General features: G+C 45.7%; 1 protein-coding gene and 1 long non-coding RNA gene across 5 annotated transcripts in view; one reads left to right on the top strand and one right to left on the bottom strand.

Moving 5' to 3' along the window:
• Positions 1–1135: 1135 nt before the first annotated feature.
• LOC123616530 (uncharacterized) lies at positions 1136–4973 on the bottom strand. 2 transcript variants are annotated; one of them, XR_012501372.1, is made up of 4 exons: positions 4769–4969; positions 4202–4306; positions 3415–3748; positions 1143–2112 (listed from the first exon to the last, which is right to left on the bottom strand). It is a non-coding gene; the product is annotated as an uncharacterized LOC123616530 (long non-coding RNA). The 2 variants fall into 2 exon arrangements; XR_006724534.2 differs by having other exon boundaries at positions 1136–3748; positions 4769–4973.
• ILDR2 (immunoglobulin like domain containing receptor 2) overlaps positions 4673–23579 on the top strand; it is a 61102-nt gene continuing 42195 nt past the window's right edge. Inside the window, exons 1-3 of one of the 3 annotated variants that reach the window (XM_074349753.1) lie at positions 4673–5389; positions 20518–20850; positions 21747–21866. In XM_074349753.1, the coding sequence (XP_074205854.1) occupies positions 5344–5389; positions 20518–20850; positions 21747–21866 (499 nt within the window). In that variant the 5' untranslated portion in view covers positions 4673–5343. The remainder of the gene's footprint in view (positions 5390–20517; positions 20851–21746; positions 21867–23579) is intronic. The other 2 variants (XM_074349751.1, XM_074349752.1) reach the window with 2 other exon arrangements.

The following is a 23579-nucleotide window of genomic DNA, read 5'->3' as shown; positions in this document are numbered from 1 at the left end:
TTGGCTCTGTTGTTCCAGCTCCCTTACCTGCCAGTTTTCTGGGGGTGAGGTCTTTGGGTGACATACTTATTCTGGCTAACTTCCCTTCTTTGGGCTTCATCTTTGACCTGTGCCAGTGGAAAAGGCCTCTAGGACAATGCTTCTGGCTTAATCACCAAGACCTAGCACGCAAAGCCTTGATAAAATACAGCAAGACAGACTTCCTTCTTCCTTCCCACTTTGGGCTACAAGATGCTGCCTGACCACTAGAATTTGCTCTGCTGCTCATCTAGGGGGCTGTTGATGCTGTTCTGGTTTCCAAGGGATGCTAACACTGAAACAGAACAGAAACAAAAGCAAAAACTGGAGACACAGCAGCCTTACTTCATCTTTGGCTCTGTAACTCACAAAGAAATTATAGGTTTAACTGTCAGTCAGTAAGGGCTCCCAGGGCTTTAACTGCTCATAATTAACTTGATTAACAGCTCACAATTGAGACAGGATGAGAGCAGGTGTACATTTGGGGGCTTTGTAACTGCTAAAGATACAGGCTTGACAAAACACCTGTCACCCCTTCTTGCTGACTCTTTCCTTCCTCCAGGGATGTCCCAGAGATTAAGTTGTGGCCCAGCTGTATCTTTTGTCCAGCAACTGTTTCTACACTGTAGAAACACTAGAGCATACAGAAATCTGAAGAAGAAAATAACAACCGAACGACCATCCTACCCAAATTAACCAGTTACTCTTTTGTTTTTTCCATTGTCTCCTATTTAAATGCATTTTCCATATTTGAGACCATGCTCTACATATAATTTGATGTCCTGCTCCTTTTTTCTGCACCTCATCCTTGGATGGACCTGTGGGGAAAGCGTTGTTGGAGCCCTAACTCAGGTGGAGGCTGCCCACTGTTGGCAGGAGCCTGGCTTCGGAATGCGACCAGCAGACATCACCTAATCCTGCACCCCGCACCACCGCAGCTTGATTTGAAGCCTGAGACAGCAGGCTCTTGAGTTAAATCTGCTTCAAGTACGTTGAATTTTCAGCACATTCTCCCGATCTTTTACTTATTATATACTTACCATGGTTCTTGGCAGTATAGCTTAAAAAAATGTTTTTTGGCATCACGCACTTTATATTTGCATTTCCTTTCTTTAAAGCATTTTCTTAATGAAACAATTTATTTTTCAATAGGAAAGGGCTTGAAAATGTTTCCAGTTTTGAGTACAAGGTGCCTCGAGTCACCAGTATTTATTTATTTATTTATTTATTTACTTATTTATTTATTTTTAGTTTCTCACTTTAGATTTCTTTTTGTATTGAAATATAGTTGATTTACAATGTTTTGGGTGTACAGTAAAGTGTTTCAGTTATATATATATATATCTCCACATATATATTTTTTCAGATTCTTTTCCATGTAGGTTATTATAAGATATTGAATATAGTTCCCTATGCTTTACAGTAGATTAGATTTTTTTTAAAAATCATAATTCATTGAAGGTGGTTTTGAAGATATAGGGGATGGAGAAGATAACAACCTGAAAAGGTAGTACAAGGGAAGGAAAGATGAGCAAAACCTCGATAAGAAGCATGGAATCTGTTTTAAAATCACATCTCATAGATTCCTCCTGGAAGTTGAGATCAGAGAGGAGAAGGAGAAATGGGATATTATCTGTGTGCTTTAAAAAGACCTACGTTCAGCAGAATTCATGTGCATGCATGCCTATGTGCCTGCAATGAAATCATGTTTTAGAGAGGATTCAGCTGCATTATATTTATAACTCTGTGGTTGCTACCAGCTACCAGCATGTCTCCTTGCGGTGGTTCACTTCTCTTTTCTCCATGTCCTAATTCTGTTCTAAAGGGTACAGCTTTGGCGGAGCAGCCTGTTAGTCCCCACTTTCTCCCCATCATACACAATTCCAGCGGTGGCTTCCTGGGAGTCGTGATCTGGTCCCACACAGTCCTACACGCTGCCATCTCTGTTTGCAGGAGGAAGTTTGAAGTGTCGGGGACCCAGCCCCTTCTCTTGGCGGTGAAAAATTCATCTCTATAGGGGTTCTGTCCTATTTGGCCAGGATAATGGACAACTGGAGCTTAACCGGATCTGAATCGCAAGCATCAATTCGACAACTTCCCGGGAAAAGAAAAAAGTGATTAGGTAGTGCTTCTTAAACATGAGCGAGCTTCAGAAGCACTTGAGTAAGGCAGTTAAAATGCAGATTTCCAAGCCCCACCAGGAGCTTCTGATCTTATAGGGTTTTTTTGTAGAGCAGGTAATCTGCATTTAAGCAAAGACTTTGATGTGATTCTGATGCCAGAAGTTCAAAAACCACACTTGGAAGAGCACCAGGGTTCTGGGGTCATATCCTGCTACCACCACCAACACAGCAAACTAACACCACTGTCCCACTCTCCTCCTTCCTCCATTCTTTAGGCTGCATGTTTTGAATCATTAGGTGTACCCTTGAAGTTTCTCTTCATCCTCCATCACCTTGGTAATAACATGTGCGTTGGGGAGGGGCATACACGTGATTTGGCCCAACTTAGTATCTCCTTAGGGATGGCCCAGGCCCCACCCACTCAGGAAGATGCTGACCAACTGCACTTCTCTTGCTAGAAGATAGTCACGTGGAGTGCTCCACAGAAAACAAATTCCTGGGGTGATGGACAAGACCCTTGCGTTCTGTGATTCACTCTGGCACAAGCTCTTCCCCAAGTGCCCTGACTCCTTGCCTACGTACAGAGGCACAAACTCCAGGCACACATTCAAAGCTCATTTCTGTGGGCTTTCACTCTCTACTTTCCGTGTATATCCAGGTTCCCTTTGCTCAGTCCAGCTCCCATTCCCAATTTCTTAGCTCTCACATCAAGTTTTGCATAAGACAGCATCATTATGTATGTTTAGATATTAAACACTATTCAAACTCTCATGCAGTGTGCCTGTGCCTATACACACACGTATGGTAAATGTGTGCAAATAATTTGTAGACAATGCAATGCATCATCCTATCAACTCTCTGGCCTAGATGTTCCTTTAATAGTGCAAAGGGGATGTGCTTTGGAGTCAAAAAAAAAACCTCGATTCAAATCCTCCGTCTGCCACTTACTAGCCACCTGGTCTTAGAGAAGTTAAATTCTCTGGACCTGAGTTTGCTCATTAGGATTAAATGAGAAAGCTTGTAAAACATCTAGGGCTGTGTGTGCAGACCCTAGTAGGAAACCTACAAATGTCAGGTACCTCTTTTATTTCTATTGTCTATTTTTATTCATTTATGCATGTACGTATATATTTACTTTTGTATATGAAGGAAAATAATCCTCCAGATCTCTCTCACAAAGCATATTAGTCAGTGTTCTTAACTGCAAGCATCAGAAATCATCTCTGGCCAAAATAAGCACAGGGAATTTATGAGAGGATACTGGGTGGCTCACCGAATTGCCAGGAGGGCTGAAGAGCCAGATGTGGAAAATGGGCTGGAACCCGGAGAGGCTACACAAGGAAGAGCACAGCCAAAATCACACCTCAGAGTAGTCTGCTGGCTGGAACTCTACCACTGCCGGCCATGGACACCGGATGCCTCTGCCCCCTTAGTGGCTGAACCGATTCCCTGCTGTCTCTGCTTCCTGCATCACATCCTCCCAATTCAGAAAGCTCTGAGTGAGAGGGTCGCTGGCCATGCCCGGGACCCGGGCCTGTACTTCAGCTGCTGCGGTCGGGGAGATGGTTCTAGACTTTTTGGCTTCCGCAGTTCCTTAAAATAAGTTCCTTAAAAATAAGAAGGGAATTCAGATGTCAGGCAACCATGAAAGACCACTGTCCTGAGTCAGTTCTCACCGTTTCTGATATTCCTATCTCATCCCCGTTTCATGTATACGTACACTCATTTCTAAGTGTGTGGAGTCTTTCTCTCCAGGGACTCTCCTGAAGCCTAGAACCACTCTGTTTTCGGAGGAATTTTATGCCTTTCTGCCTTGTCTCCTTTCTTTCCTCTGCCCAGAATTCCTCCTGCCCTGCCCCCGGTCCACCAACCATCCCTGAACAGCCCAAATCTTGCCTAGTCTGCAAATGCCCATTGAGATGTTACCCCTTCTTTGTTGTGGTGTTGCCCACTCCCCCCCCACCCCCTTCACTAAACTGTTCCTTCCTTCATGTTCCGAGGGCATTTTCTCCATATCTCCATTATTGCACTTGCTCTGTTTCCATGTTTAATGGTCTGACCTTCCTCCCTCTCCTTGGACCCAAGATGAGGCTTCTTAATGGCAGGAAGTCTTCTCGTCTTTGTAGCCTTGGTTGTCATGAAACACATACATTTAGAATCCTTTCCTACACAAACAAGACAAATCCTTTTTTAAAAAAATGTTAAGTAATCCGTGTGTATGAGCCCTGCAAACTGTAAAGTGTTAGACAAATGCACCAAGACCAAAAAGCGAGTAAGTGTTGGACAAATGTAAGCCATCTAATTGTTCACTTCATTCCAGTTTTACGTATTTTCTGCTAAAGAGCCGTGTGCCCTTATCCTACCTCACAACGTTTCAACGGGAGAAAGTTAGGACGCGGGATTCCCGCCTACATTTTCCAGTTCTGCGGGGGCCTCTTGGTTCCTTCCACCATCAAACAGGGAAGGGGGCGGAGCGGCGGGAATTGGGGTGGGGGTGGGGGCTTAAAGCAAAGCACACACAGTCGTCCAGCGGACTTGCTGACAAGTCATGCCAAGTCCCTACAGGTCCCCACCCTTGCAGCTCTGTCCCTCTCTCCCAGTTCAGATGGCCGCAGCCACGTGCATACCCAGACTCCCCCTCCTCGAGTCCCCAGGCGCGCTTCTGGCTCGGTCCCGAACGCTCGCTTGGCTGAGAGAAGCCGCGCAGCCCGCCGGCCACCGCCCCCGCGCCCCCTCTCCCCCGTGTACTTTGTCACTGCGCGCTGACCTCCGGGCCGCAGGGGCGCGCACGTGACCGAGAAACTTTGGAAGCCCCGGGGCGGCGGGCGGCGGGGCGAGGAGGAGGAGGCGGCGGCGGCGGCGGCCGAGCTCCCCCGCGCGGCGCGCTCTGCGGCGAGAAGGCGCTCGGCCGGCCGCGCTGCCGGGCGTGCGGGTGCGCCAGCCGGCGGGGAAGGCGCCGCCGAGCGCCGCGCGGACCTCGGGAGCCCGCGGCCGCGCGCGTGCGGCCAGCGGCGCGGCCGGCCCCCGGCCCCGCCTGCGCGGCCAGCCCGGCGGGCGGAGGCGCCCAGGGACGCCGGGGGCCCCCGCTCGCGCCCGCAGCCGCAGCTCCGCCGCCGCCTCCGCCACTCGGTTACCTAGATCCTCCCATCTCTGCCGCTTCCCACTTCCCTCACTCCTGAATCTGGATGGGAAGTTGGGCAAAATGGACCGGGTCCTGCTGGCGTGGGTTGCTCTCTTCTGGCTCACAGGTAAGAGGCATTTTCTCCCAAGCTGAATAACTTTATATGTATTCCTGTACTGGTACTGTTCCCACCCCTCCCCACCCCCAGTTCCCCCACCATCGCGTTTACAGCTGCTTAGCAGGCTGGTGGTAAGTGGGGGAGGGGGCTCTGTGTGTGTGAGTGTATGTGTGTGTGTGAGTGTGTGTGTGTGTGTGTTATAGAATGATGGGGGAGGCGGAGAGAAGCCCGATTGCAAGTGAGACGGCTCGAGATGCAGGTGTTTTGACTCAGTCGAGATATGAGATTGTTCTTTCGAATGTGCATTTCCCCTTCCACACAACGGTTCTTCCTCTGTTTTATCCTGACTTTGTAATGATGTGAGTCCTGGGAAGAGCCTGGTTGGGAAAAAATGAAAGCTCAGGAGACTCATTAAGAGAACTGGTTTTCTGGATGTTGAAGGTAGAGAACTGTCTCCTTAATATCTTCCCTGGAGAAGCCGGGAGCCCCAGGGGCATTTTCCTGTGACTCTCAGGGGTGCAGGGGAACAAGGATGAGGAAGGAGATGGGGCTGGAGGCTTGATTGGCTGTGGAGTTTCGGACCCTGCTCTCTCATTTGGTACCGTTTGCGGAGTGGTCCCATAGAGAAGAGCTTTCCTCTCCCAATAAACAGATGGAAACACCCCCTGATAAAGATAATTTGAAGAGATATTCAGAAGGTAGGTCTTCCCTTAACATTAGAGTCACTTGCTCTGGCTGGGACCTTCGTGTTTCCCCCTCCTGTTTTGGTGAACTTTCTCCCCTCCCTCCTGAGGGCTGGAAAGGCTCCGATTCCTAGTACACCATCCCACAAGACGCTCCGCGAGGTTGAGAGATAGGAGGCCTGGCAGGGTGGGCAGTCCTGAGAGATTCACAAAGCAGTCCTCTCGGGTGGTGGTGGAGGGGTTAGGAAGAGCTAGGTAGTTTGGACTGGGTCTGAGGCAACAAGGTGGAAACCAAGTGATGGAAGAGAAGAACAAAGGAGCAGAAAGGTGGTGAGGACAGAAATAGGGCAGTGAGGGGCAGGAGAGAAAATGCAAAGTAGTACCCCGAATAAAGTTTTGTCCCCTTTGGGGGCACCAACCAGAAGATTGGGAAAAATCAAGTCAGTAGGGAAAAAGGAACTAATTTAAAATATCGAAGGCAAGTGATTGAAAGAAGATAAAATATATTTAAGCAGAAACGCAAAAACATTATTTCCCTTAGCTTCAGAATAAAATTATCAATTGCCTCAGTTTTTTTCCTCCTATTTCAAATGAAGGGCCCCTAACGCTGGCTCTTGCCCCCTGCTAGGTTTAGGTGTTTTGAGGGGGGCGCTAAGCTGAGTTAGCCTCTTCTCTTGGCTGCTCTGAGTTCATCCCTCCCACATTATTCAAATATGAATCATCTCTAATTTCAGGGCTTGGCTGATCCATGCCTCCCCACTCCCCTGGCCTCCCAGTGCCTTCCACTTCCACCCTCACTGATTCGGAACGTCCTTAATTCGCCTCTACTTCTCAGTTACCGTATTTGTGGGGAACTGTGGCCTTAAGCCTGTATCACCGCCTCCCAGAAGTCAGCCAGGCGTCTGGGTGGGGTGGGGGTGTCCCTGAATCAGAGGTTCTCTGCCAGACACTCTGGGGTGTACCCAAAGGAAAGCCCCCTAGGGATTTGCAGGGAGTCGGGCAGAAGAGGAACATAATAGCCCTTGCTAGATGGCTAACAGCTTTTTGTGAAATGGACTTGTATCCCTGAAAGGGACCATCTCATTCAGCCTTCTCAGTCTATGCAAATGGTGGCTCAGAGAAAGTAGTATGCACACAGCAAGTTTGTGCTGGAGCAGGGATTAGAACCCAGTTCTCCCCCAACCCCAGGCCAGTCCTGTTTGCACTGTCCGAGGCTGCCTCTCTGGGTTTTGTGTTGTGGGGGTGGGTTTTTGTTTGGAGGGGAGCTGCTGCCTTGTCTGTGCCTTCTTCCATCCACTCCTGGAGGGGTTGCTCCTCCTACCTGGGAGCCCGGCAACAGGTTTGTTATCAGGGCCATCTCAGCTGTCAGATGGCTGGGACTTCCACGCTCTGCAAGTGGGGCTGGCTCCAGAGATCCCACTGATCACCCACTGGCATTCCCTGGTCCCAATTTCCGTGTCCCCCTCATTCTACCGTGGCCGGGCCTCTCAGCCTCAGCAAAGTAGAGGCTCTAACAATGGCGGCGGGGGAGGGGGAGGTGGGGAGGAGACAGGAGCAGTCAAGGCTGAGATGGATTCACTCTCATCATTCACAGAGCAACCAGGAGAGGAAAGGTAAGACATTTTAGTCCAGCCCAATCAATGAATTCTCTCTTGAGGGGGTGGTAGAAAGGGAGGGAGGAAGGAAAGGACAGATTAAAAATGAGTCAGAGAGCCAGGGAAAAAACACATTCATTCTCCGTCTCCCTCCCTTTCTCTCTCCTCCCCCTTCTCTCTTTTTCTCCCTCTCCCCTCCCCTCCCCCTCTTCTTGTTTCTCTCTTTTAATGCAGGCTGAGCAATTTCTAATCAACACTTCAGTTTCCCCCCACCCTCAGGCTCCAGCAGCTCCTTCCTCGTCTTTCATTGCAAAAATTCTGTATTGCTTTCTGCTGTATATTTAGCCTCATGATTTCTTATTGTCATTGTGATGCTGCTTCCCATAATAGATTGTGTTGTTGTTGTCGTTGTCCTTGTTGCTTTGAACAAAACAGAATGCTCACCAGCTGCTATTTTAGCAACAGGTGCCATCTAGCAGTAAGACTTGAGGAGGGTTCACTTTGTCTTTGTTCCTGAATACGGATGGCGTCTCATCCCTTCCTGGCAGCAGAGGCTGTGAGAAACGCCGCAGCGACACTCCGGGCACACACTCTGAGAGCAGGAGGGGCATTTTCCTGGAGATGGGTCTTTTGGGTCTCTCTGTGATGAAGAGTGCTTGCTCTATTAGCATTCCTTTTGGTACCCTTCTGGTTGTATCCGTTCATTTATTCATCCTTTCTACAAGCATCTAGTAAATTCCTTCTCAGTACCTATCATAATGCTTGTCTAGGAAATTCCTCTGGTTTCCAAGCATTATGATAGGTGCTGAGAATAAAGAGAGAAAAGTCATATTCCTTGCCTTCAAAGAGGTGTCAGTCTAGTCTGACTCAAAAGAGTTTTCAGGTAATTTTGATAAGGAGGTAAAACATCCTGTGATAAGAACCACAAGAGGCACAGAGGTGCTGCGAGAATGTGGACCAGGCACACCCACCCCGAACCTGGGGTAGGAGTGGAGCAGCTCTGAAACGAACTCTCGGAGGAGGTGATGGCTGAGTTAAGACATTTGTTCATGCACAGGCAGCTGCTGAGTTACTGCCACATGCAGGCATCGCACTGGGGTAAATAAGACAGCCCTGCCTTCCGGGAGCTCATAATCTGGAAGGGGAGACACCAGAGATGGAACTGTGAACACAGTTACGGAGTACCCCCTGGGGACGTGGTCACGGAGATCTGTGCTCAGTATTGTAGGTGCCTCAGAGTGCCTCCTCGCCCAGCCTGCAGCAAGAAGGGAGGCATCCAGGAATGGTTGTTACCTACTTTGGTTTGCATTCAGGTAGATGCCTGGTGACCATGTGGGGATGGGCTTGGGTATGGAGAGAGAAAGTGTGATTGGTCCTGGAGAAGGAAGAGTTGCTTTTAGGGATTCCTGACAGCTCAACTGTCATTATCTCCTTTCCTGTCCTGTGTACCTTTCCACTTCCCTCCCTTGTCTGTTTTACTTTCCCTGGTGGAAGAGACCTTTTTCATACCGGAGCATCTTCTTTCAGTACTTTCTCTCAGCTTTTTCCACTCCCCACCATCCTCAGCCTGGATGCATGTCTCTGGACCAGGAGAGGGGGGTTGTTTCACTACCTCCATCACTCTTTAGATTTTAGACTCACATGATTCTACTGAGTGTCTAGTTTATACAGCCTTGGGGATTAGTCCTAGCGCAACACTGTGCTAGTTCTATGCTGCGGTCTTTGTGCAAGTACCTGGTGCTTAGCACCATGTTAGTAGTGTTAGTACCAGGACTTGGTTAGTGGAAGAACCCTGACCTGGGGGTTGAGGACTGGGTTCTAGTCCCATCTTCTCCACAAATTAACTGTATATCCATGGGATCTGAGTCTTTTAATCTGTTTTTTCTCCTTTTGACATGTAATTTTATTTTACTATTTTTACTTGAGATAAAATTGGCATATCACATTGTATTAGTTTTAGGTGTACCACATGATTCCATGTATATATTGTGAAATGATCACCACAGTAAATCCAGTTAACATCCATCATTACACAGTTACAAATTTTTTTTCATGTGATAACTTTCAACGTTTATTCTGTTAGCAACTTTCAAATATGCAGCACAGTATTATCAACTATAGCCACCACGCTGTAAATTATATCCTCAGGACTTATTCATTTTATAACTGGAAGTTAATATCCTTTGACCCTCTTCACCCATTCCCCCCACCCTCCATCTCTGGCAACCACCAGTCTGTTCTCTGTATCTATGACCTTGTTTTTTTGTTTCTTTTTTAGGATTCCACATATTAGTGAGTTCATACAGTATTTGTCTTTCTTTGTCTTATTTCACTTAACATAATGGCCTCAAAGTCTATCCATGTTGTTGCAAATGGCAAGATTTCACTCTTTTTTTGGCTGAATAATATTCCACTGTGTGTGCATGCATATATATATGCAGTGCTTGGTGGACAGGACAGGGTCCACTGTGAACAATGAAGTGCAGTCATACTGGGGACTGTCATAGCAAGGCAAGTGCTCTGGGCCAGATGGGATGGATTCTACTCTAGTCAACATAGCCCTAGAATGTCCGTTCTAGTCTTAGATTTTTGTTGCAGGACACACCTCTTCACTCCTTTCAACTATTTTAGCCCTTATGCCAACCTTCCGTCAATCAGAAATATAAAGATAGTTATGATCTGACTGTTGTTCTTGCTTATTTGCATGCTATAATGCTTTTCTATGTGTTAAATGGCGTTCATGTACATTACCCCTTTTGGTCCTTCTTTAAGTAAGGCTGATATTACCCACCTTTACACGAGAAGAACAAGGCTCAGAGGGACTTGTCCAAGTCTATGGCATCTTATTGGTTAAAATAGTAAGAAGTTGTGCACTGACTAATATATGACTTGGTAGTTTCAAATGCCTGAATCCAAGGGAAACGTTATTTTCTGGTTAAGGTGGGTCAAACTAGAACTCCTGATTTAAGTGAACATACATGGTGTCTACTATGGGGCATTGGGTAGTGAGGCTCCTACCTCATAGAACTCAAGGAAATGTTGCAGGAAAAAGTGAGAAGGAATAGCATTTGGTATTTCTAATTTAATCCTGAGATCTACAGGAAAGGAGTGAATGAGGAGTGCTCCAGCGAGGCACGAGGGAGCGGCGGATGTGACCCTGTGACAGCAGATACTGCTGGCATGTTAGAGCCCATCTGGGATGAGGGGCTGGTGCCGTGTAGCCAGGAGCCCCGCAGGATGTAGCTGCGGCATACGTCTGCTTAAAATCTCGGTCTTCAAGATAGCTTCTGGCTTTCTGAAAATAAAAGAAGGCATTTTGGATGACTAGAGTTCTTTAGGGGCCAAGAAACAAGGAAGAGCTCAGAAGAACACGCTGCTTCCCTGTTCTCCTGCAGCGTCTGGAGCCCGGCGGGACGTGGTGCTCTGAATTAGGAGTAGAACCTTCACACTCAGCCGGGATCCTGCACTGTCCTTCCTCCCAGGCCTTTGACTCATCAGGAGGCAGTCGGAGGAGAGGGATTGAGCTCAAACTGACCTGGATTTGCATGCTAGCTTAATCTTTTACCTTAATTTCTTCAACTTTAAAATGAGGAAGCTAACTTCAGTTCTAGGGTTGTCGTGATAATTAAAATGAAATTATGTATAACTCCTAGCACAATATTTGGCACATAGGAAGCTGTTTTGAGCCCCAAATAGGAATATTAGTCAGCATTTTGATGCAGCAATAGGCAACCCCAAGTCTCAATAGCTCACAACACCATACATTTACTTGCTCATTTACATGAGAGCTGCAGTCAGTTGCAGGTCAGTTGTGAACTGGCTGGAATTAGTGGACTTGGCTCAGTTCCAAATGTCTTCTTATTCCAAGACCCAGGATGAAGGAGCAGCCACTATCTGGGCATGCTGTTCTCATGGCAGAAGTCTTAAGGTGGGTAGGGGCAGGGCACAGAGCCAAGCCACACAAATGACTTTTAAGCTTCTGCTGGGACAAATCTTGTGGCACATGCACTCACATTCCATTGGCCAAAGCAGGTCATATGGCCAAGCCCATAGTCTATGGAGCGATAAGTGTATCCTGTCTCCAGGGAACAATGTAAGAGGAGGGCAGGAAAACTAATTGGGAACAAATAAAACAATCTATCAACTGACTTAAACCATTCAACAAATGTATTGAGTACCTATTATGCATCAGAGTCTTTAAAATCCTGTGGGAGACAGCTTGTTATTAACGGCAGAGAGAGATGATTAAATAGGAAATTCTTAGGCAAGGTGATGTGATTCTCTAGGGTTCTATGACCACAGTTAAGAGCCAGAAGAAGCTTCTACAGGAAGTGATAGCTGAGGAAACCGGAAGTATACATAGGAGTTACTAGGGAAAGGGTGGGATGGAGGAAGGGAAATTTACAGAGGAAACAGCATGTGCAAAAGCTATGAATTAAGGGAGGACATGTTGTTTTCCGAAAATTACAAATATTTTAGTATGGTTGGAGAATTTAGTGCTGCAGGAGGAATGGAAGAGAGTGACCCCATCTCATCTGAAATGAGCCCTTGTACTCTTGAACTGCCTAGAGGGAGTCTTTAAAAGGATGAGAGCAAGGGAGTGCTGTGGTCAGATGTGCATTTTAGAAACATCATTTGGACCTCAATGTGGAGGGTAGATTAGACATAGGCAGACTTGCAGCAAAAACCAGCTAGAAGACCATTACAGAAAGAGAGACAAGACATGATGAGATCCTGAGCTCCTATCGTGCAGTGGGAATGAAAGAAGTGGATGGAGTGACAAAAGATAAAGGAAGTGGTCCTGGCTTGGTTGGATGTGGAGGTTGAAAGAAAGGAGTGTCAAAGTTACCTTTAGGGTTTCTGGCTTGGGATTGCCGGGGATGCCGTTTGTGGACATGAACTAATACAGGAGGAGAAACATGTAAAGGAGGGAGATACAGGTTCAGTATTTTGCATCTGTTAGTTAGAGTATAGCATGAGATGCTGTAACAAAGAGACCCTAAAATATAGGAACTCACACAACGTAGTTTTTGTCTCTCTCCTGTAACAGTAGAGGTCGAGTGGGACAGAGTCTACCATTCCCAGTATGCTGCTCCCAAGACTGCTCCAGGGACAGGCACTTTTCAGCCACTGGGAGCAAGGAAAGCAGAGGGCCAGGGCAAGTAGTTTGTTTTTAGAGAGGTGACCTGGAATACATACCTCTTCTCCACCCATACTTATGTCTTGAATCTTGTCTCATGGCCACAATTAGCTGCAGGAGAAGCTAGGAAATGGTAATATATGGCTGGCTTGGCCGGCCAGATTAAAACCTGGGAAGTTCTGTTACTAAAAGAAGGGTTTGGGGTGCTTGTGTAACATCCAGATGGAGAATGAAGCTATTTGGGTCTGGAGCTCAAGTGAGAGATACTGGAAATACAGGTAACAAGTTGATGAAAGTACATAAGGGCTTTCTTATGGGAACTCTTCTCTGTCCAAATGGCTAGCCCATCCTAAGAGACTGACCCATCTGAATGAATCAGGACAGCTTCCAAAGTACCTCTGCGCTGCAGGGTAGAGACTGACCTCTTTTAGTACTGCTTTGGTCCCACTGGAACAGCATGTAAGCCAGCTAGACATTACCCATGAGCTCATCTCAGATCTCTGGAAGATGAGGCAAATCGGACAGAAAGGAGATATGTTTGTGGCTTTCATCTGTGCAGTGGTGGCAGAGAATGGGAAAGCATGGATCCATTGGACACACAGAGTGTAATGCTTAATGGATGGCAAGCTCTGTGTGCACAAGTACCAGAGAGAAACTGATTCTGCCCAGGTTAAGCTGGAAAGGAATTTATTGGCAGGAACTTGATTGACCTACAGGACCAATAGGCCAGCTGGAGAACGAGGCTTAGAAAATGGGCAAACACCAAGGGAATGCCTACTCTTCTTGGTCAAGGTTTTTTAAATTTTATTTATTTTTTAACCCAAGTATATCAAGAAGATGAATAGTATCTACTGGTGGGGGGAAAAAGATTCAAGCTGTGTTTTCTTTGTCTTTAAAAACAGAGCCTGTGGGTCAGAATTTCCCAGAATGCTTTGCTCCCATGCTGACAGTGCTACTAAGGGATAGACACACTGTGGAGCAAACCTACTAGAGATGCTTGGACACCCCTTGTTTATCTCCTACACTTAGAAAACCTGCCCATCAACTGTTCCTAAAACAATGTCTTAGGAAATTGGGAAAGTATGTGAAAAATGTGAAGACAAAAAAAAAGATGAATTTCTTAAAGATCTAACTTAAAGACAGGAAAAGGAAGATGTGTATTGTCATACTGAATGAGGAAAAAACTTAGGAGTCTGAAAGCCAAGATATGCTGGTGAATGGGCAGTTTTGAAGTCAGATCCCACTTCTGGGACTTGAGGAGTTAAGGGATGGGTGAGCCTTATTTCTGAAGATGCCTGTCTGTGTTGATGATAATTTTCCATAATCTTTAGCAGCAATCTTTGTTTCTTTAAAATGGGGCTGTGCTTATGGATCTGTCTCTCAAAGATGCTGGCAGGAATAGCTTACAACTAATGGGGAAAAGGGACTTGCTTTGAACGAAATGAAAGTGCTAAAATAAGAACAGCATTGCTGTAGACACTGCTTTTGTTATCCTTGCAGGAACACAATTCGTCATGTATAGAATCCTTTTCTTTATATGAGAATTGGGGCAGGAACTTATTTTGCCACATGCTGGGAGGCCTTGTCTGCACTTGGGGCTGATCCTCTCTGGCTGGGTGGCTGGGTACCCCTGGTGACTAGCTGAGAGCGGGGCTGCTGCACTGAGCTGTCACTCATCACTCCACTTTTAAGCAGATTTCCTCCTTATTGGCCAGAATCTGTTCTCTGCACTGAGGACCACCTGCTAAGAAAGACCCTTCAGATTCACGTGTTCATTTGTTCATTCATTCATTGATTCATTCCACATTTTGTGAGCTTCAGCTGTATTTTATGGCCTTGCTGTATACTGGGGATACAAAGTCAGCCAAATCCTTGTCCTTGCCTTCAAGGACCTTAGAGTTAGAAACCAAATTTATATTGAATTTCTCAAGATCAGAGACTGGTCTTTTAAATCTATCTTCCTAGAACTTACCATCATATTTTAAAACATGTTTTTGAATGAATTTGAGTTAGATAGTCAGGGACAATTTTCCTGAGGATCAGGGGCACAATAAAAAGGGAAAGAGTGGTCTGGTGGTCTAAGAATGGTGGCCCCTCCTCTGCAAACCCAGAAAGCCACTATAATCTCCAGTCTTCTGTATGCCAGCCAGTGCTTCTTTCAGTCAGGAATCCTCACTTGTACAAATGTGTTCTACATCATAGGATCCCTTATTTCACGTCACTTCTTTTTCTGTCTTTTGCTTTCTTCTCTAAGCAGTCTCCTTCCAGTTTGTTGGGAGACTTGCTTTATTTTGTGGGAGGAAACATGGGTTCTTTCCATACCTCTGTAAATGTCTTTGTAAGAGCTTCAAAACGCAAGACCCTTATGGTGTCACCAGTGCCTGGACTCCGAGTCCCAGTCTCCCCCTTGTGCCAGCACGTGCTCATGTGTGTGTGGGACCCACACCCAGTGCTTCTCTGTCTCTCTCCCAGAAACTCCAACTCCTCAGTTACATGCCTGGTGTTTCCCCAGGTGGAGGGGATAACATATTTTTATAGTTAAAGAATGGAAAACGTCTTGGTATGCCTGAACCGTGCATGGGGCTAAATCATGGAGAAGGCTCTACATCCCACGTCAAGGCATTTGGGTTTTATCCTGGAACAATAAAATGACTCCTCATTGGAGGCCTTTAAGCAGGGGACTGCCGTGATTGACTATGTCCTTTGAAAAAGAATATTCTAGATAGAAAAAATGGGGAGAGTTGGGCTGGAAGTTGGGAGACCACTGAGGAGGCTGTCATAAAACCCGGGAGATAATGAGGACTTGCGTAAAGCGATAGAGCTTTGGAGCTGCAAGCCTGGGTTCAAATCTGTCACTTGCTAACACTGAGATGTTAGGCACAATACATACATTCTCTGAAAATCAGTTTGTTCATCTGTAAAATGGTTGTAATGATAATACCTACTTCATAGGATTTTTGGAGAGAATTTATTAAGATGCTATATAAATGGTGCTTAACACAATTTCTAACATACAGTAAGCATTTCATAATTGTTACCTAGTAGAAGGAATAGAAACCGGATTTATTCCCACTGGGAGTGACAGTGGAAACAGAGAAGGTCAAATTTGAGCGAGATTAAGAATTAGTGACCAACTGAAGCTGGTTAGAGACGGAGAGGAAATGATCAAAGCTACGATTTCTTTCTGGGGTGATAGGACAGAGGGTGTACTGGCAAAAGAGCTAGGGAGACAGGAAGGCTGGTTTTCTAAGCAAGAGTTGAGGCAGGAAAAGAGAAGGTGGTGAATGAAGTTTCGCTATGCTTAGTTTGAAGTATCTGTTAAACATGCAGGTGAGGTTTCATGGAGCTGGGGGTCAGAGACATAACTGGTAGTTGGAATCATGGGAGAGTAAGATTTCTTAGGTTGAACGCACAGGTGACCATTTACAAAGAGGCTGAAAATGTTTAGTTTATTTACCTGGCATTCAAAGATATTCTTATTAGCTCGTATAGACTGTAGCATAAGAAGTACTATGTTTTTGGCATCTAACAAGTGGTGACATAGAAAAACAAAAAGCTGATAAGAGGTGGGATGCAAGCTCAGGACATTAACCTAGTCCCAGGGCAGATCCCTTGAGAACTGGAGTCAGAAGGAGGGTGTTCCCAGCCAAATCTCAGTGTCCATGGGGGGCTTGATCTGGGGTAGGAGTAGGGTCCCATGAGAGGTAGTTTTTGCAGTGACTGGACAGCAGCACCACAGGTTCAGGTATAGATCAGTCACGTGTGAGGATGTCGGAAACAAAAACTAATCTTCAGGAAAAAGGGCTTGTATCAGGGCCCAGGCGAGCAGACCAGAACTCAGGACAAGCCTTTGGTCCCAACAGATTGCAAAACCGGATGGAAACACAGTCTAAGTGTAACATAAACATAGCTTCTGGGAAAGACATGCAGCCCAGTGGGTCTAGGGAACCGCAGCCCTCCCCTGGAATCCAGGGTTAGGGCCAGAAGAGCAATTCTAGACCTCACCCTCCAGTGGGAACAGGGTTCCTAATAGGCTTGGCTAGGGCAGGCTTGGGAACTGGGTGGCGTTTGTCCTATAGTTTGAGGTTTATAGAGCTAAGGCAGGCATTGGTATTTTCAGCTTTCTCTCTAACTCTTCACTCTTACGGTCCTCAAAGATCCAATATACTGATGTTTCCTTGAAATTCCTAGTTCTATCCTCTCCAGCTCTCTAGAGCTATCCTGAGTGTCGGTCCCTAGGGCTTCCATTTTGCCTGTACACGTCTGCATGCCGATGCCTGTGCGCACACACAGGGGTACCCTCTATTTCTGACTTCCGGGAGGTGCATGTGTGATTGTGCAGTGACGCCCACACATGGGCAGGTTTGCTGTTGAACTAGTTATCTGCTGTAGCATTCGTGTGCAGTTTCTGCCCATTCTGCCCTCTATACACTCAGCATCTTACACCTTGTTATCTGTGCTCACCGAGCTCTAGGTTCATGGCTTCAGAGAAGTCAACAGACTGTTCTTGACAGCAGCAGCAACTACCTGTATTGAGTGCTTACTGTATGCCACTATTATACTAAGTATTTAGGATAAAATCTTATTTAGCCCTCAGGCAGTTCCATGAGACAGTTACTATTATTCTGTTTTTACCAGTAAGGAAACTGACACTCACCAGGGCTGAGTCATTTGCCTGGTCATGCAGCTAGGAAGTGGTAGGGCTTAGGTTCTGACTTAGGACTCATGCTAAAGCCATGCCTTTAACTGTCATGCTATCAAAAGGCAGATGTTTCTGAAAATGTATTCTTTGGAGTATGAGCTTACATGTATATCATAGAAGGAGCTGCAAATTGACTAAACTCTATTAATAATTAAGGGAGTCCACAATAAAAAAAATAATAATTAAGGGAGTCCAGTGGCTTGGTCAAGTGGCTAATCTCATTAACAGAGAACAGAGCTGAGAAGGAGGTTATTCTTTCTAATCATCTGATGAACAAAACTGCATACTTAACTGTCTCAAAATAACCCAAACAAGCCCTCCCTGCATCACTTCTGTGCTGCATCTGCCTCCTTTGCTGGTTTCATTTATCCTAGAAGGGCTGGGAAATGTGATTCTCGTGCGGAGCCTGAACAGGCAGGGAGCAGAGCAGAAAGGTGATTTAGTCAGTTCCACAGCTTTGTCCTTGGAACAGTGCCTGTGATTGGTTATCCAGCCTCAACCACTGCTATGTGAAGTCATTTCACCCCCCTGTCTCATTTTTGTTACCTGGAAAATGTGTGTGGATAAGGATTTGAAGACAAATGACAAGGTTTAAAATTAATGCAGTAGAATTTAATGCAAAAAAAAAAAAATGTCTTCTCTTCCAAGTGAGTTGGGGAGAATGAAAACAGCCACATCAACATTTGAGGGGTGGTGAATGGAAGCAGTGGAGCCTGGGAACTGGGGTTCTTCTCTGAGCTTCCAAATGAAAACTCATTATTTGCCCCTTGATGGGGTGAGCTACATAATGCGGCTGTAATCAAACCTACTGGTGGTGGATGATCACTGAGATTCAAGAGTTTCATCTTGGGAGGTGAGGGGAAAGGCAGGGAAGGTACAAGAGGATTCATATTTGAGATCCGCCCTCCACTGGTCATGGTCACAGTCCTCTGCTATGGAGTCCACTCTCTGCAGGCGCCCAGTGAGGTAACATGTGTTATCAGCTCTGGTGAGTAAGGAATATGAGGCTCATTTTACAGGTGAGGGTTACTGAAGAGGCTCCATTAAGGCTTCACCATTAGTACATGGCCAGAGGAGAGTCAAAGCCATGTCTGCTTGATGCCAACTGTTTTACTACACTGTGCTGTTTGTGAGTCATTTAACCCGTTTGCTCTGCACAGTCCTAGAAATCCCCATATTAATAGTCATTCATTCACTCACTCATTCCTTCATTTATTCCATAGTAGCTATTGAGCAGGTAGGTCCAGAACACTAAATCTTAAACACTCTGTTGCGTTCGCTTCCCCGTTCCATAGAATGCAGAAGCCTTTTTTCTTCCTAACAGGGATTAGAACCTAGTTTTTCATAGTGCTTTCACTGAAGAGTGGCACGGGTCTGGAGATCAGAAGACGTGAGTACAAATATGGTATCTTGCCCTTGTCAGGGGTGCTGCTATAAAGAGATATTCATGTATAAGTGCGTGTTTGGGCTGTCAGAGCGAGTTTGCTTTGCAGGATGTCATTATGAACACGGGCAGTAATAAAAAGCCCCCCCCCCCCCATGGAAACTAGTCCTTTCTTGTATATCTTAAGTCCACCTGCGATTCTAGGGTGAAACGCTTTGCCTCAGGCTACCTGAAGCTGACTTGGCAGGCTCCTGAATTTATCATGTCTTTCTATTCACATCCCTTTTTTCTGCCTCTCGTCATCATTCTACTTCTGCTTCTAATGTCAGATCAAGCTAGAAACTCTTAACTCTCCCATTCACCATTCCCTTTGCTTGGAATTTCTGGGTCTTACCATCGAGTTCATAGAAGGCTTTTGCCTCTCAGACACTTCCCTGGTCTTTCATTCACTGAAATTTCCCTCTTTCTTGGACACCAAGCCTCAAATTGATCTTTTCACCACTTGAACTTCTCATCTGCTTTCTAGACTCTCCCTACCTACCCCCCCCCCGCTTCCTTTTTTGGTTTGCCCTTCAAAGCTTTTGAACTTAGTCTACTACCTTTGATCAGACATTCTCCGTGTCTCTCAAAGCCTTCTTTCCCCCTTAATCTCTGTCCCCTTTGCTCGTTCACCAGCTGGAAGGGAAGTCACTTCCTCCCGAAGTCATACTTCCTGGCTTCATTGTCCTCATTTATCACATATTTTTTGAGTAGCTATGGGCTCCACAAGCCAAGACAGCAAGATAAGACATCTTCCTTACCTGACCTGACAAGTCTGATGGAGGCATGAAAATAAGTACTTGCCAAATTATTATGGTTAATGTCTGGAGGAGAATGCTGGGGGTATTGATGGTACAGAGGAGGAAGTGACAAATGGATTGATCGGTCAGAGAAGACTTTACAAGAAGCTTTTGAGCTACATGTTGAAAGATGGAAAAGAGTTTCCCAGGGAGAGAAGTGAGGAAAAAGCATTCTGTAAACAAGGAACATTCTTGTGCCAAGACCTAGAGAAGTGAGATAGCACATCCCACTTGGGGAGCCTCTTAGTTTGGTATCCTTGGAGGCTGGTGCGCAAGTAGAGGTGCTGCAAGAAGTGAGGCTGAGGAGGAAGCGGATGTTGGAGCACCTTATATGCCTTGCCAAGAACTTTGGGTTTTTTTCCCGAAGACCATGGAGGCTGAGCAAAGGGTTTAAAGAAGGAGAGCAATAACAGTCAGGTTTAGAAAGGTAACCTGAACTTATAGCAAGGGGAATGGGCTGCATATGGGCAGCTGCAGGCAGGGAGACCAGACAAGAGGTTATTGCAAAGTTATAAGCAAGAAATGAAGAGGGTTTACACAAAAGCAGTGGTAGTGGGGTTAAAGAGGAGGAAGGAAGTATTAAAGATGCTAAGAGATCAAGTCGACATGACTTTGCGACCATTTGGATATTGGGAGTTAGGGCAGCTTTCTGGCCAAGGCAATCAGGTAGATGTTGATGCTCTGAGTTGTAATGGAGAAAACAAGGGGAGGAACAGGTTGGGGAGGTAAGGTGGACAGTTGAGGTGAGGTCCAGGATACGGATGCCATCTGGACATGTTCATTCTATTTTGCAGCCATGGCCGAGGGCCTTCAGGTCACAGTGCCTGACAAGAAGAAGGTGGCCATGCTCTTCCAGCCCACTGTGCTTCGCTGCCACTTCTCCACGTCCTCCCATCAGCCTGCCGTCGTCCAGTGGAAGTTCAAGTCCTACTGCCAGGATCGCATGGGGGAATCCTTGGGCATGTCCTCTCCCCGGGCCCAGTCTCTCAGCAAAAGAAACCTGGAATGGGACCCCTACTTGGACTGTTTAGACAGCAGGAGGACTGTCCGAGTGGTAGCTTCCAAACAGGGCTCAACCGTGACCCTGGGAGATTTCTACAGGGGCAGAGAGATCACGATTGTTCATGGTAATAATGCTTCTGTTTTGAATCTAGGGAATGAGAGGGAGGTTGGTTCCATTCTCCCCAGATGCAAGAGGATGTCAGCCTTGCACCTTTCAATCCCTCAACACTTTGATTTTATAGGACATAGAGCATCAAGAAACCTAGCCAATGGCTTTAATGGGATGGTGTGGGGAGGAAGGGTGGAGGGTTGTAATATCTAGAGAAGACACAGAGATGAGCTTTGCAAGTAGTCTTCCCCGAGCCTGGCCTCCAGTCTGAGGAATTTATTATTAGAACTGAATAGAAATGGGCGTAGTGAAAGCTTTCTTAAATACCTTACTTCTTGACATCAGCCTTTATTGCCCTTTCTCTAATGCAGAAAGCAGACTTCTCTAAGAAGTTCCTCTGCCGGGGGAAGGGATGTCTGTGTGCAAGTTGCAGGTAGATGCTATGGCCCAAGCCCCAGGTAGTTTTGCACCAATTCCACATTTTCTCCTGCTCCCTAAAAGCTTTGGACAAGAGAAGGTCCAAAGTTTGATGTGACCTATTTGATTCTTTGAATTTTGAAGAACTCCTGTGAAGCCAGCTCATTTCCAGGAGGCCAGACTAATTCTGGAATTTATTTGGCTTTTAGAAGCCTCTGCAGGCCTGGTTGAAAACTGTCTTCTATTCCTGAAACCTGACTGGGACTAGACCCGTTTCTGGTCGTGCTCTAATTCTCTCACTTTGGGGATGCTAGTTTTTCTTATTGTTTTGCTGTTTATTTGTTTGTTTTTAAATAAAGCAAACATCTTGGCAGCCAGGTGAAGAAATAGAACACGGCAGACACAGGGAAGGGGGCCCCCTCCAACCCTCCATCGTTGAGTGTTTTCCTCTCAGAGCACAGAGTGGAGGACCAAGTCCTTTTTTTGTGATAACAGATGCAGATCTTCAAATTGGGAAACTCATGTGGGGAGACAGCGGCCTCTACTACTGCGTCATCACCACGCCTGACGACCTGGAGGGCAAGAACGAGGACTCGGTGGAGCTCCTGGTGTTGGGTAAGTGGCCCCCCCTTAGCGGCATTTTCATCTTAGACCGCTTGCACCGTTCTCCCTCTGCGTGTGTCAGCGGGCTGCACACACAGTCTTTATCTTTCGTGCACAGACAGACCGGTTTTAGAATATGTTCCGTATGAGCAGCAGCTGGATTTATTAGATTTTGTTTCCTGGCAGCTAGAGCTCCCTGTTCAGCATTGTCTTGAGTATTTCTTCTGTTTTCTTAGTTCCTCCCCGCCTTTCCACTTGCACCTTTACCCCTGATTTCTCTCTGCTCTTATTCTTTCCTGATCTTTTTATATGTTAATTGTTGAGGAGAATGCCAGAGGCCTTTGAAGCCGGGTAGAGACAGCTGAGAGATAAGCTGGTGTGTTAGGATCTCCTGAGACTTCAGGAATCTTTGCCCATTCAGTTATCTCCACTTAAGACGATCCTAAGGCAAGATGGCTATAAACGTTTGATAGTAAAGGGTGCCCAGTGAAAAGAGCTATTGGAGAGATGTACTGGTGTTTAATTGGAAGGCAAATTTCTTGAAACCTGAAAGTGTCTGAGTTACTCTCAAAGCAAATATAATCTAATCCTTATGAATATTAATTACTTCATAAATGAAAACTCATTACTTTCAGCTACTTTTCTCTTTTGTGGATTCGAGGAACGTCAGTAGGAGGTGACCTCCTTGTATGAAACTGAAAATTGAGCACATATTTTGTGCTCTGTAGCTGTTGGTTGGACAAGAAAATTAGAATAAAACGTACAGAAATTAAGAAAAGAAAGGACATTCATTGTAGGAGAAAAGGTAAACCCTTGAAGCCATTTTCCAAAAGAAATTACATTTTTTGAAGTGTCCAAGAAACCAGGTAATAACAATTTGGGAGAATATTTAAGGGTGCTTTCTTTCAGAGGCAGATGAGGTTAATTTATACCCTCTGTGGGAAACTCAATGCCCAGAGGGAAAATGGAATTTGCTACTTAGGAATTTTAGTTTTACTCTGTCATGACTTTGGCAAACCAACGGTTCTGCTGCCTTAATTTTTTAGTTTACAAAATGGATGAAAGTAATAATTAGCTATTAATGATTGACCCTTTAAATAATAATAGTTGGGCCTTATTAGAGGGCTGACTTAATTCAAATCCATATTTCTTGAGTTCAATATATAAAGCATAACTGCTGTGATTTGTAAAAGAATGGGAAATATGACAAATATTCAAAAGGAAATAAAAATGTAAAAAGGTTTATATTGACATTGTAAAAGAATACACGGCAATTAGATTTGGAATCTGCTGTGACTCTCTAAATCAGAAGGGAATAAAAAGATAAATTTCTGCCTAATCGCACAACTCCCATGGCCAAGTTTGGAGGAACAAGTGGTCCATTGAGCCTGCAATTAGCTAATTGTGAACACAGTTATTTGGCCAGTGCAGCCATTTGCAGAGAAAGCAATTGCCTGTGGAGGAAAAGGAGGCCAGGTAAAAACTGCTTTCAATAGTTTGGTCCCAGTTCTGCAAATGTGGGGAGAATAAACACAGCGACAGCCTTGTCATCTGCGGATGCGCCGAAGTATCTGAAGGGCGTTCCTCTGGATCGAAATGTACAAAGCAACCTGGGCAAAGACGCTCTCCTCAGGACAGAAAGGTGGGTGAAAGGAAAGCTCAGATGAAAAAGGTCAACAATGAAGGGAGAAAATAATGGAAATCAGAGTGACTCTAAAAAGAATC

The sequence above is a fragment of the Camelus bactrianus genome, chromosome 21 (genome assembly GCF_048773025.1).
Source record: "Camelus bactrianus isolate YW-2024 breed Bactrian camel chromosome 21, ASM4877302v1, whole genome shotgun sequence".
Taxonomy (NCBI): Eukaryota; Metazoa; Chordata; class Mammalia; order Artiodactyla; family Camelidae; genus Camelus; species Camelus bactrianus.
The sequence above is the reverse complement of the archived record's forward strand: the minus strand, read 5'-3'. Positions and strand labels throughout refer to the sequence as shown.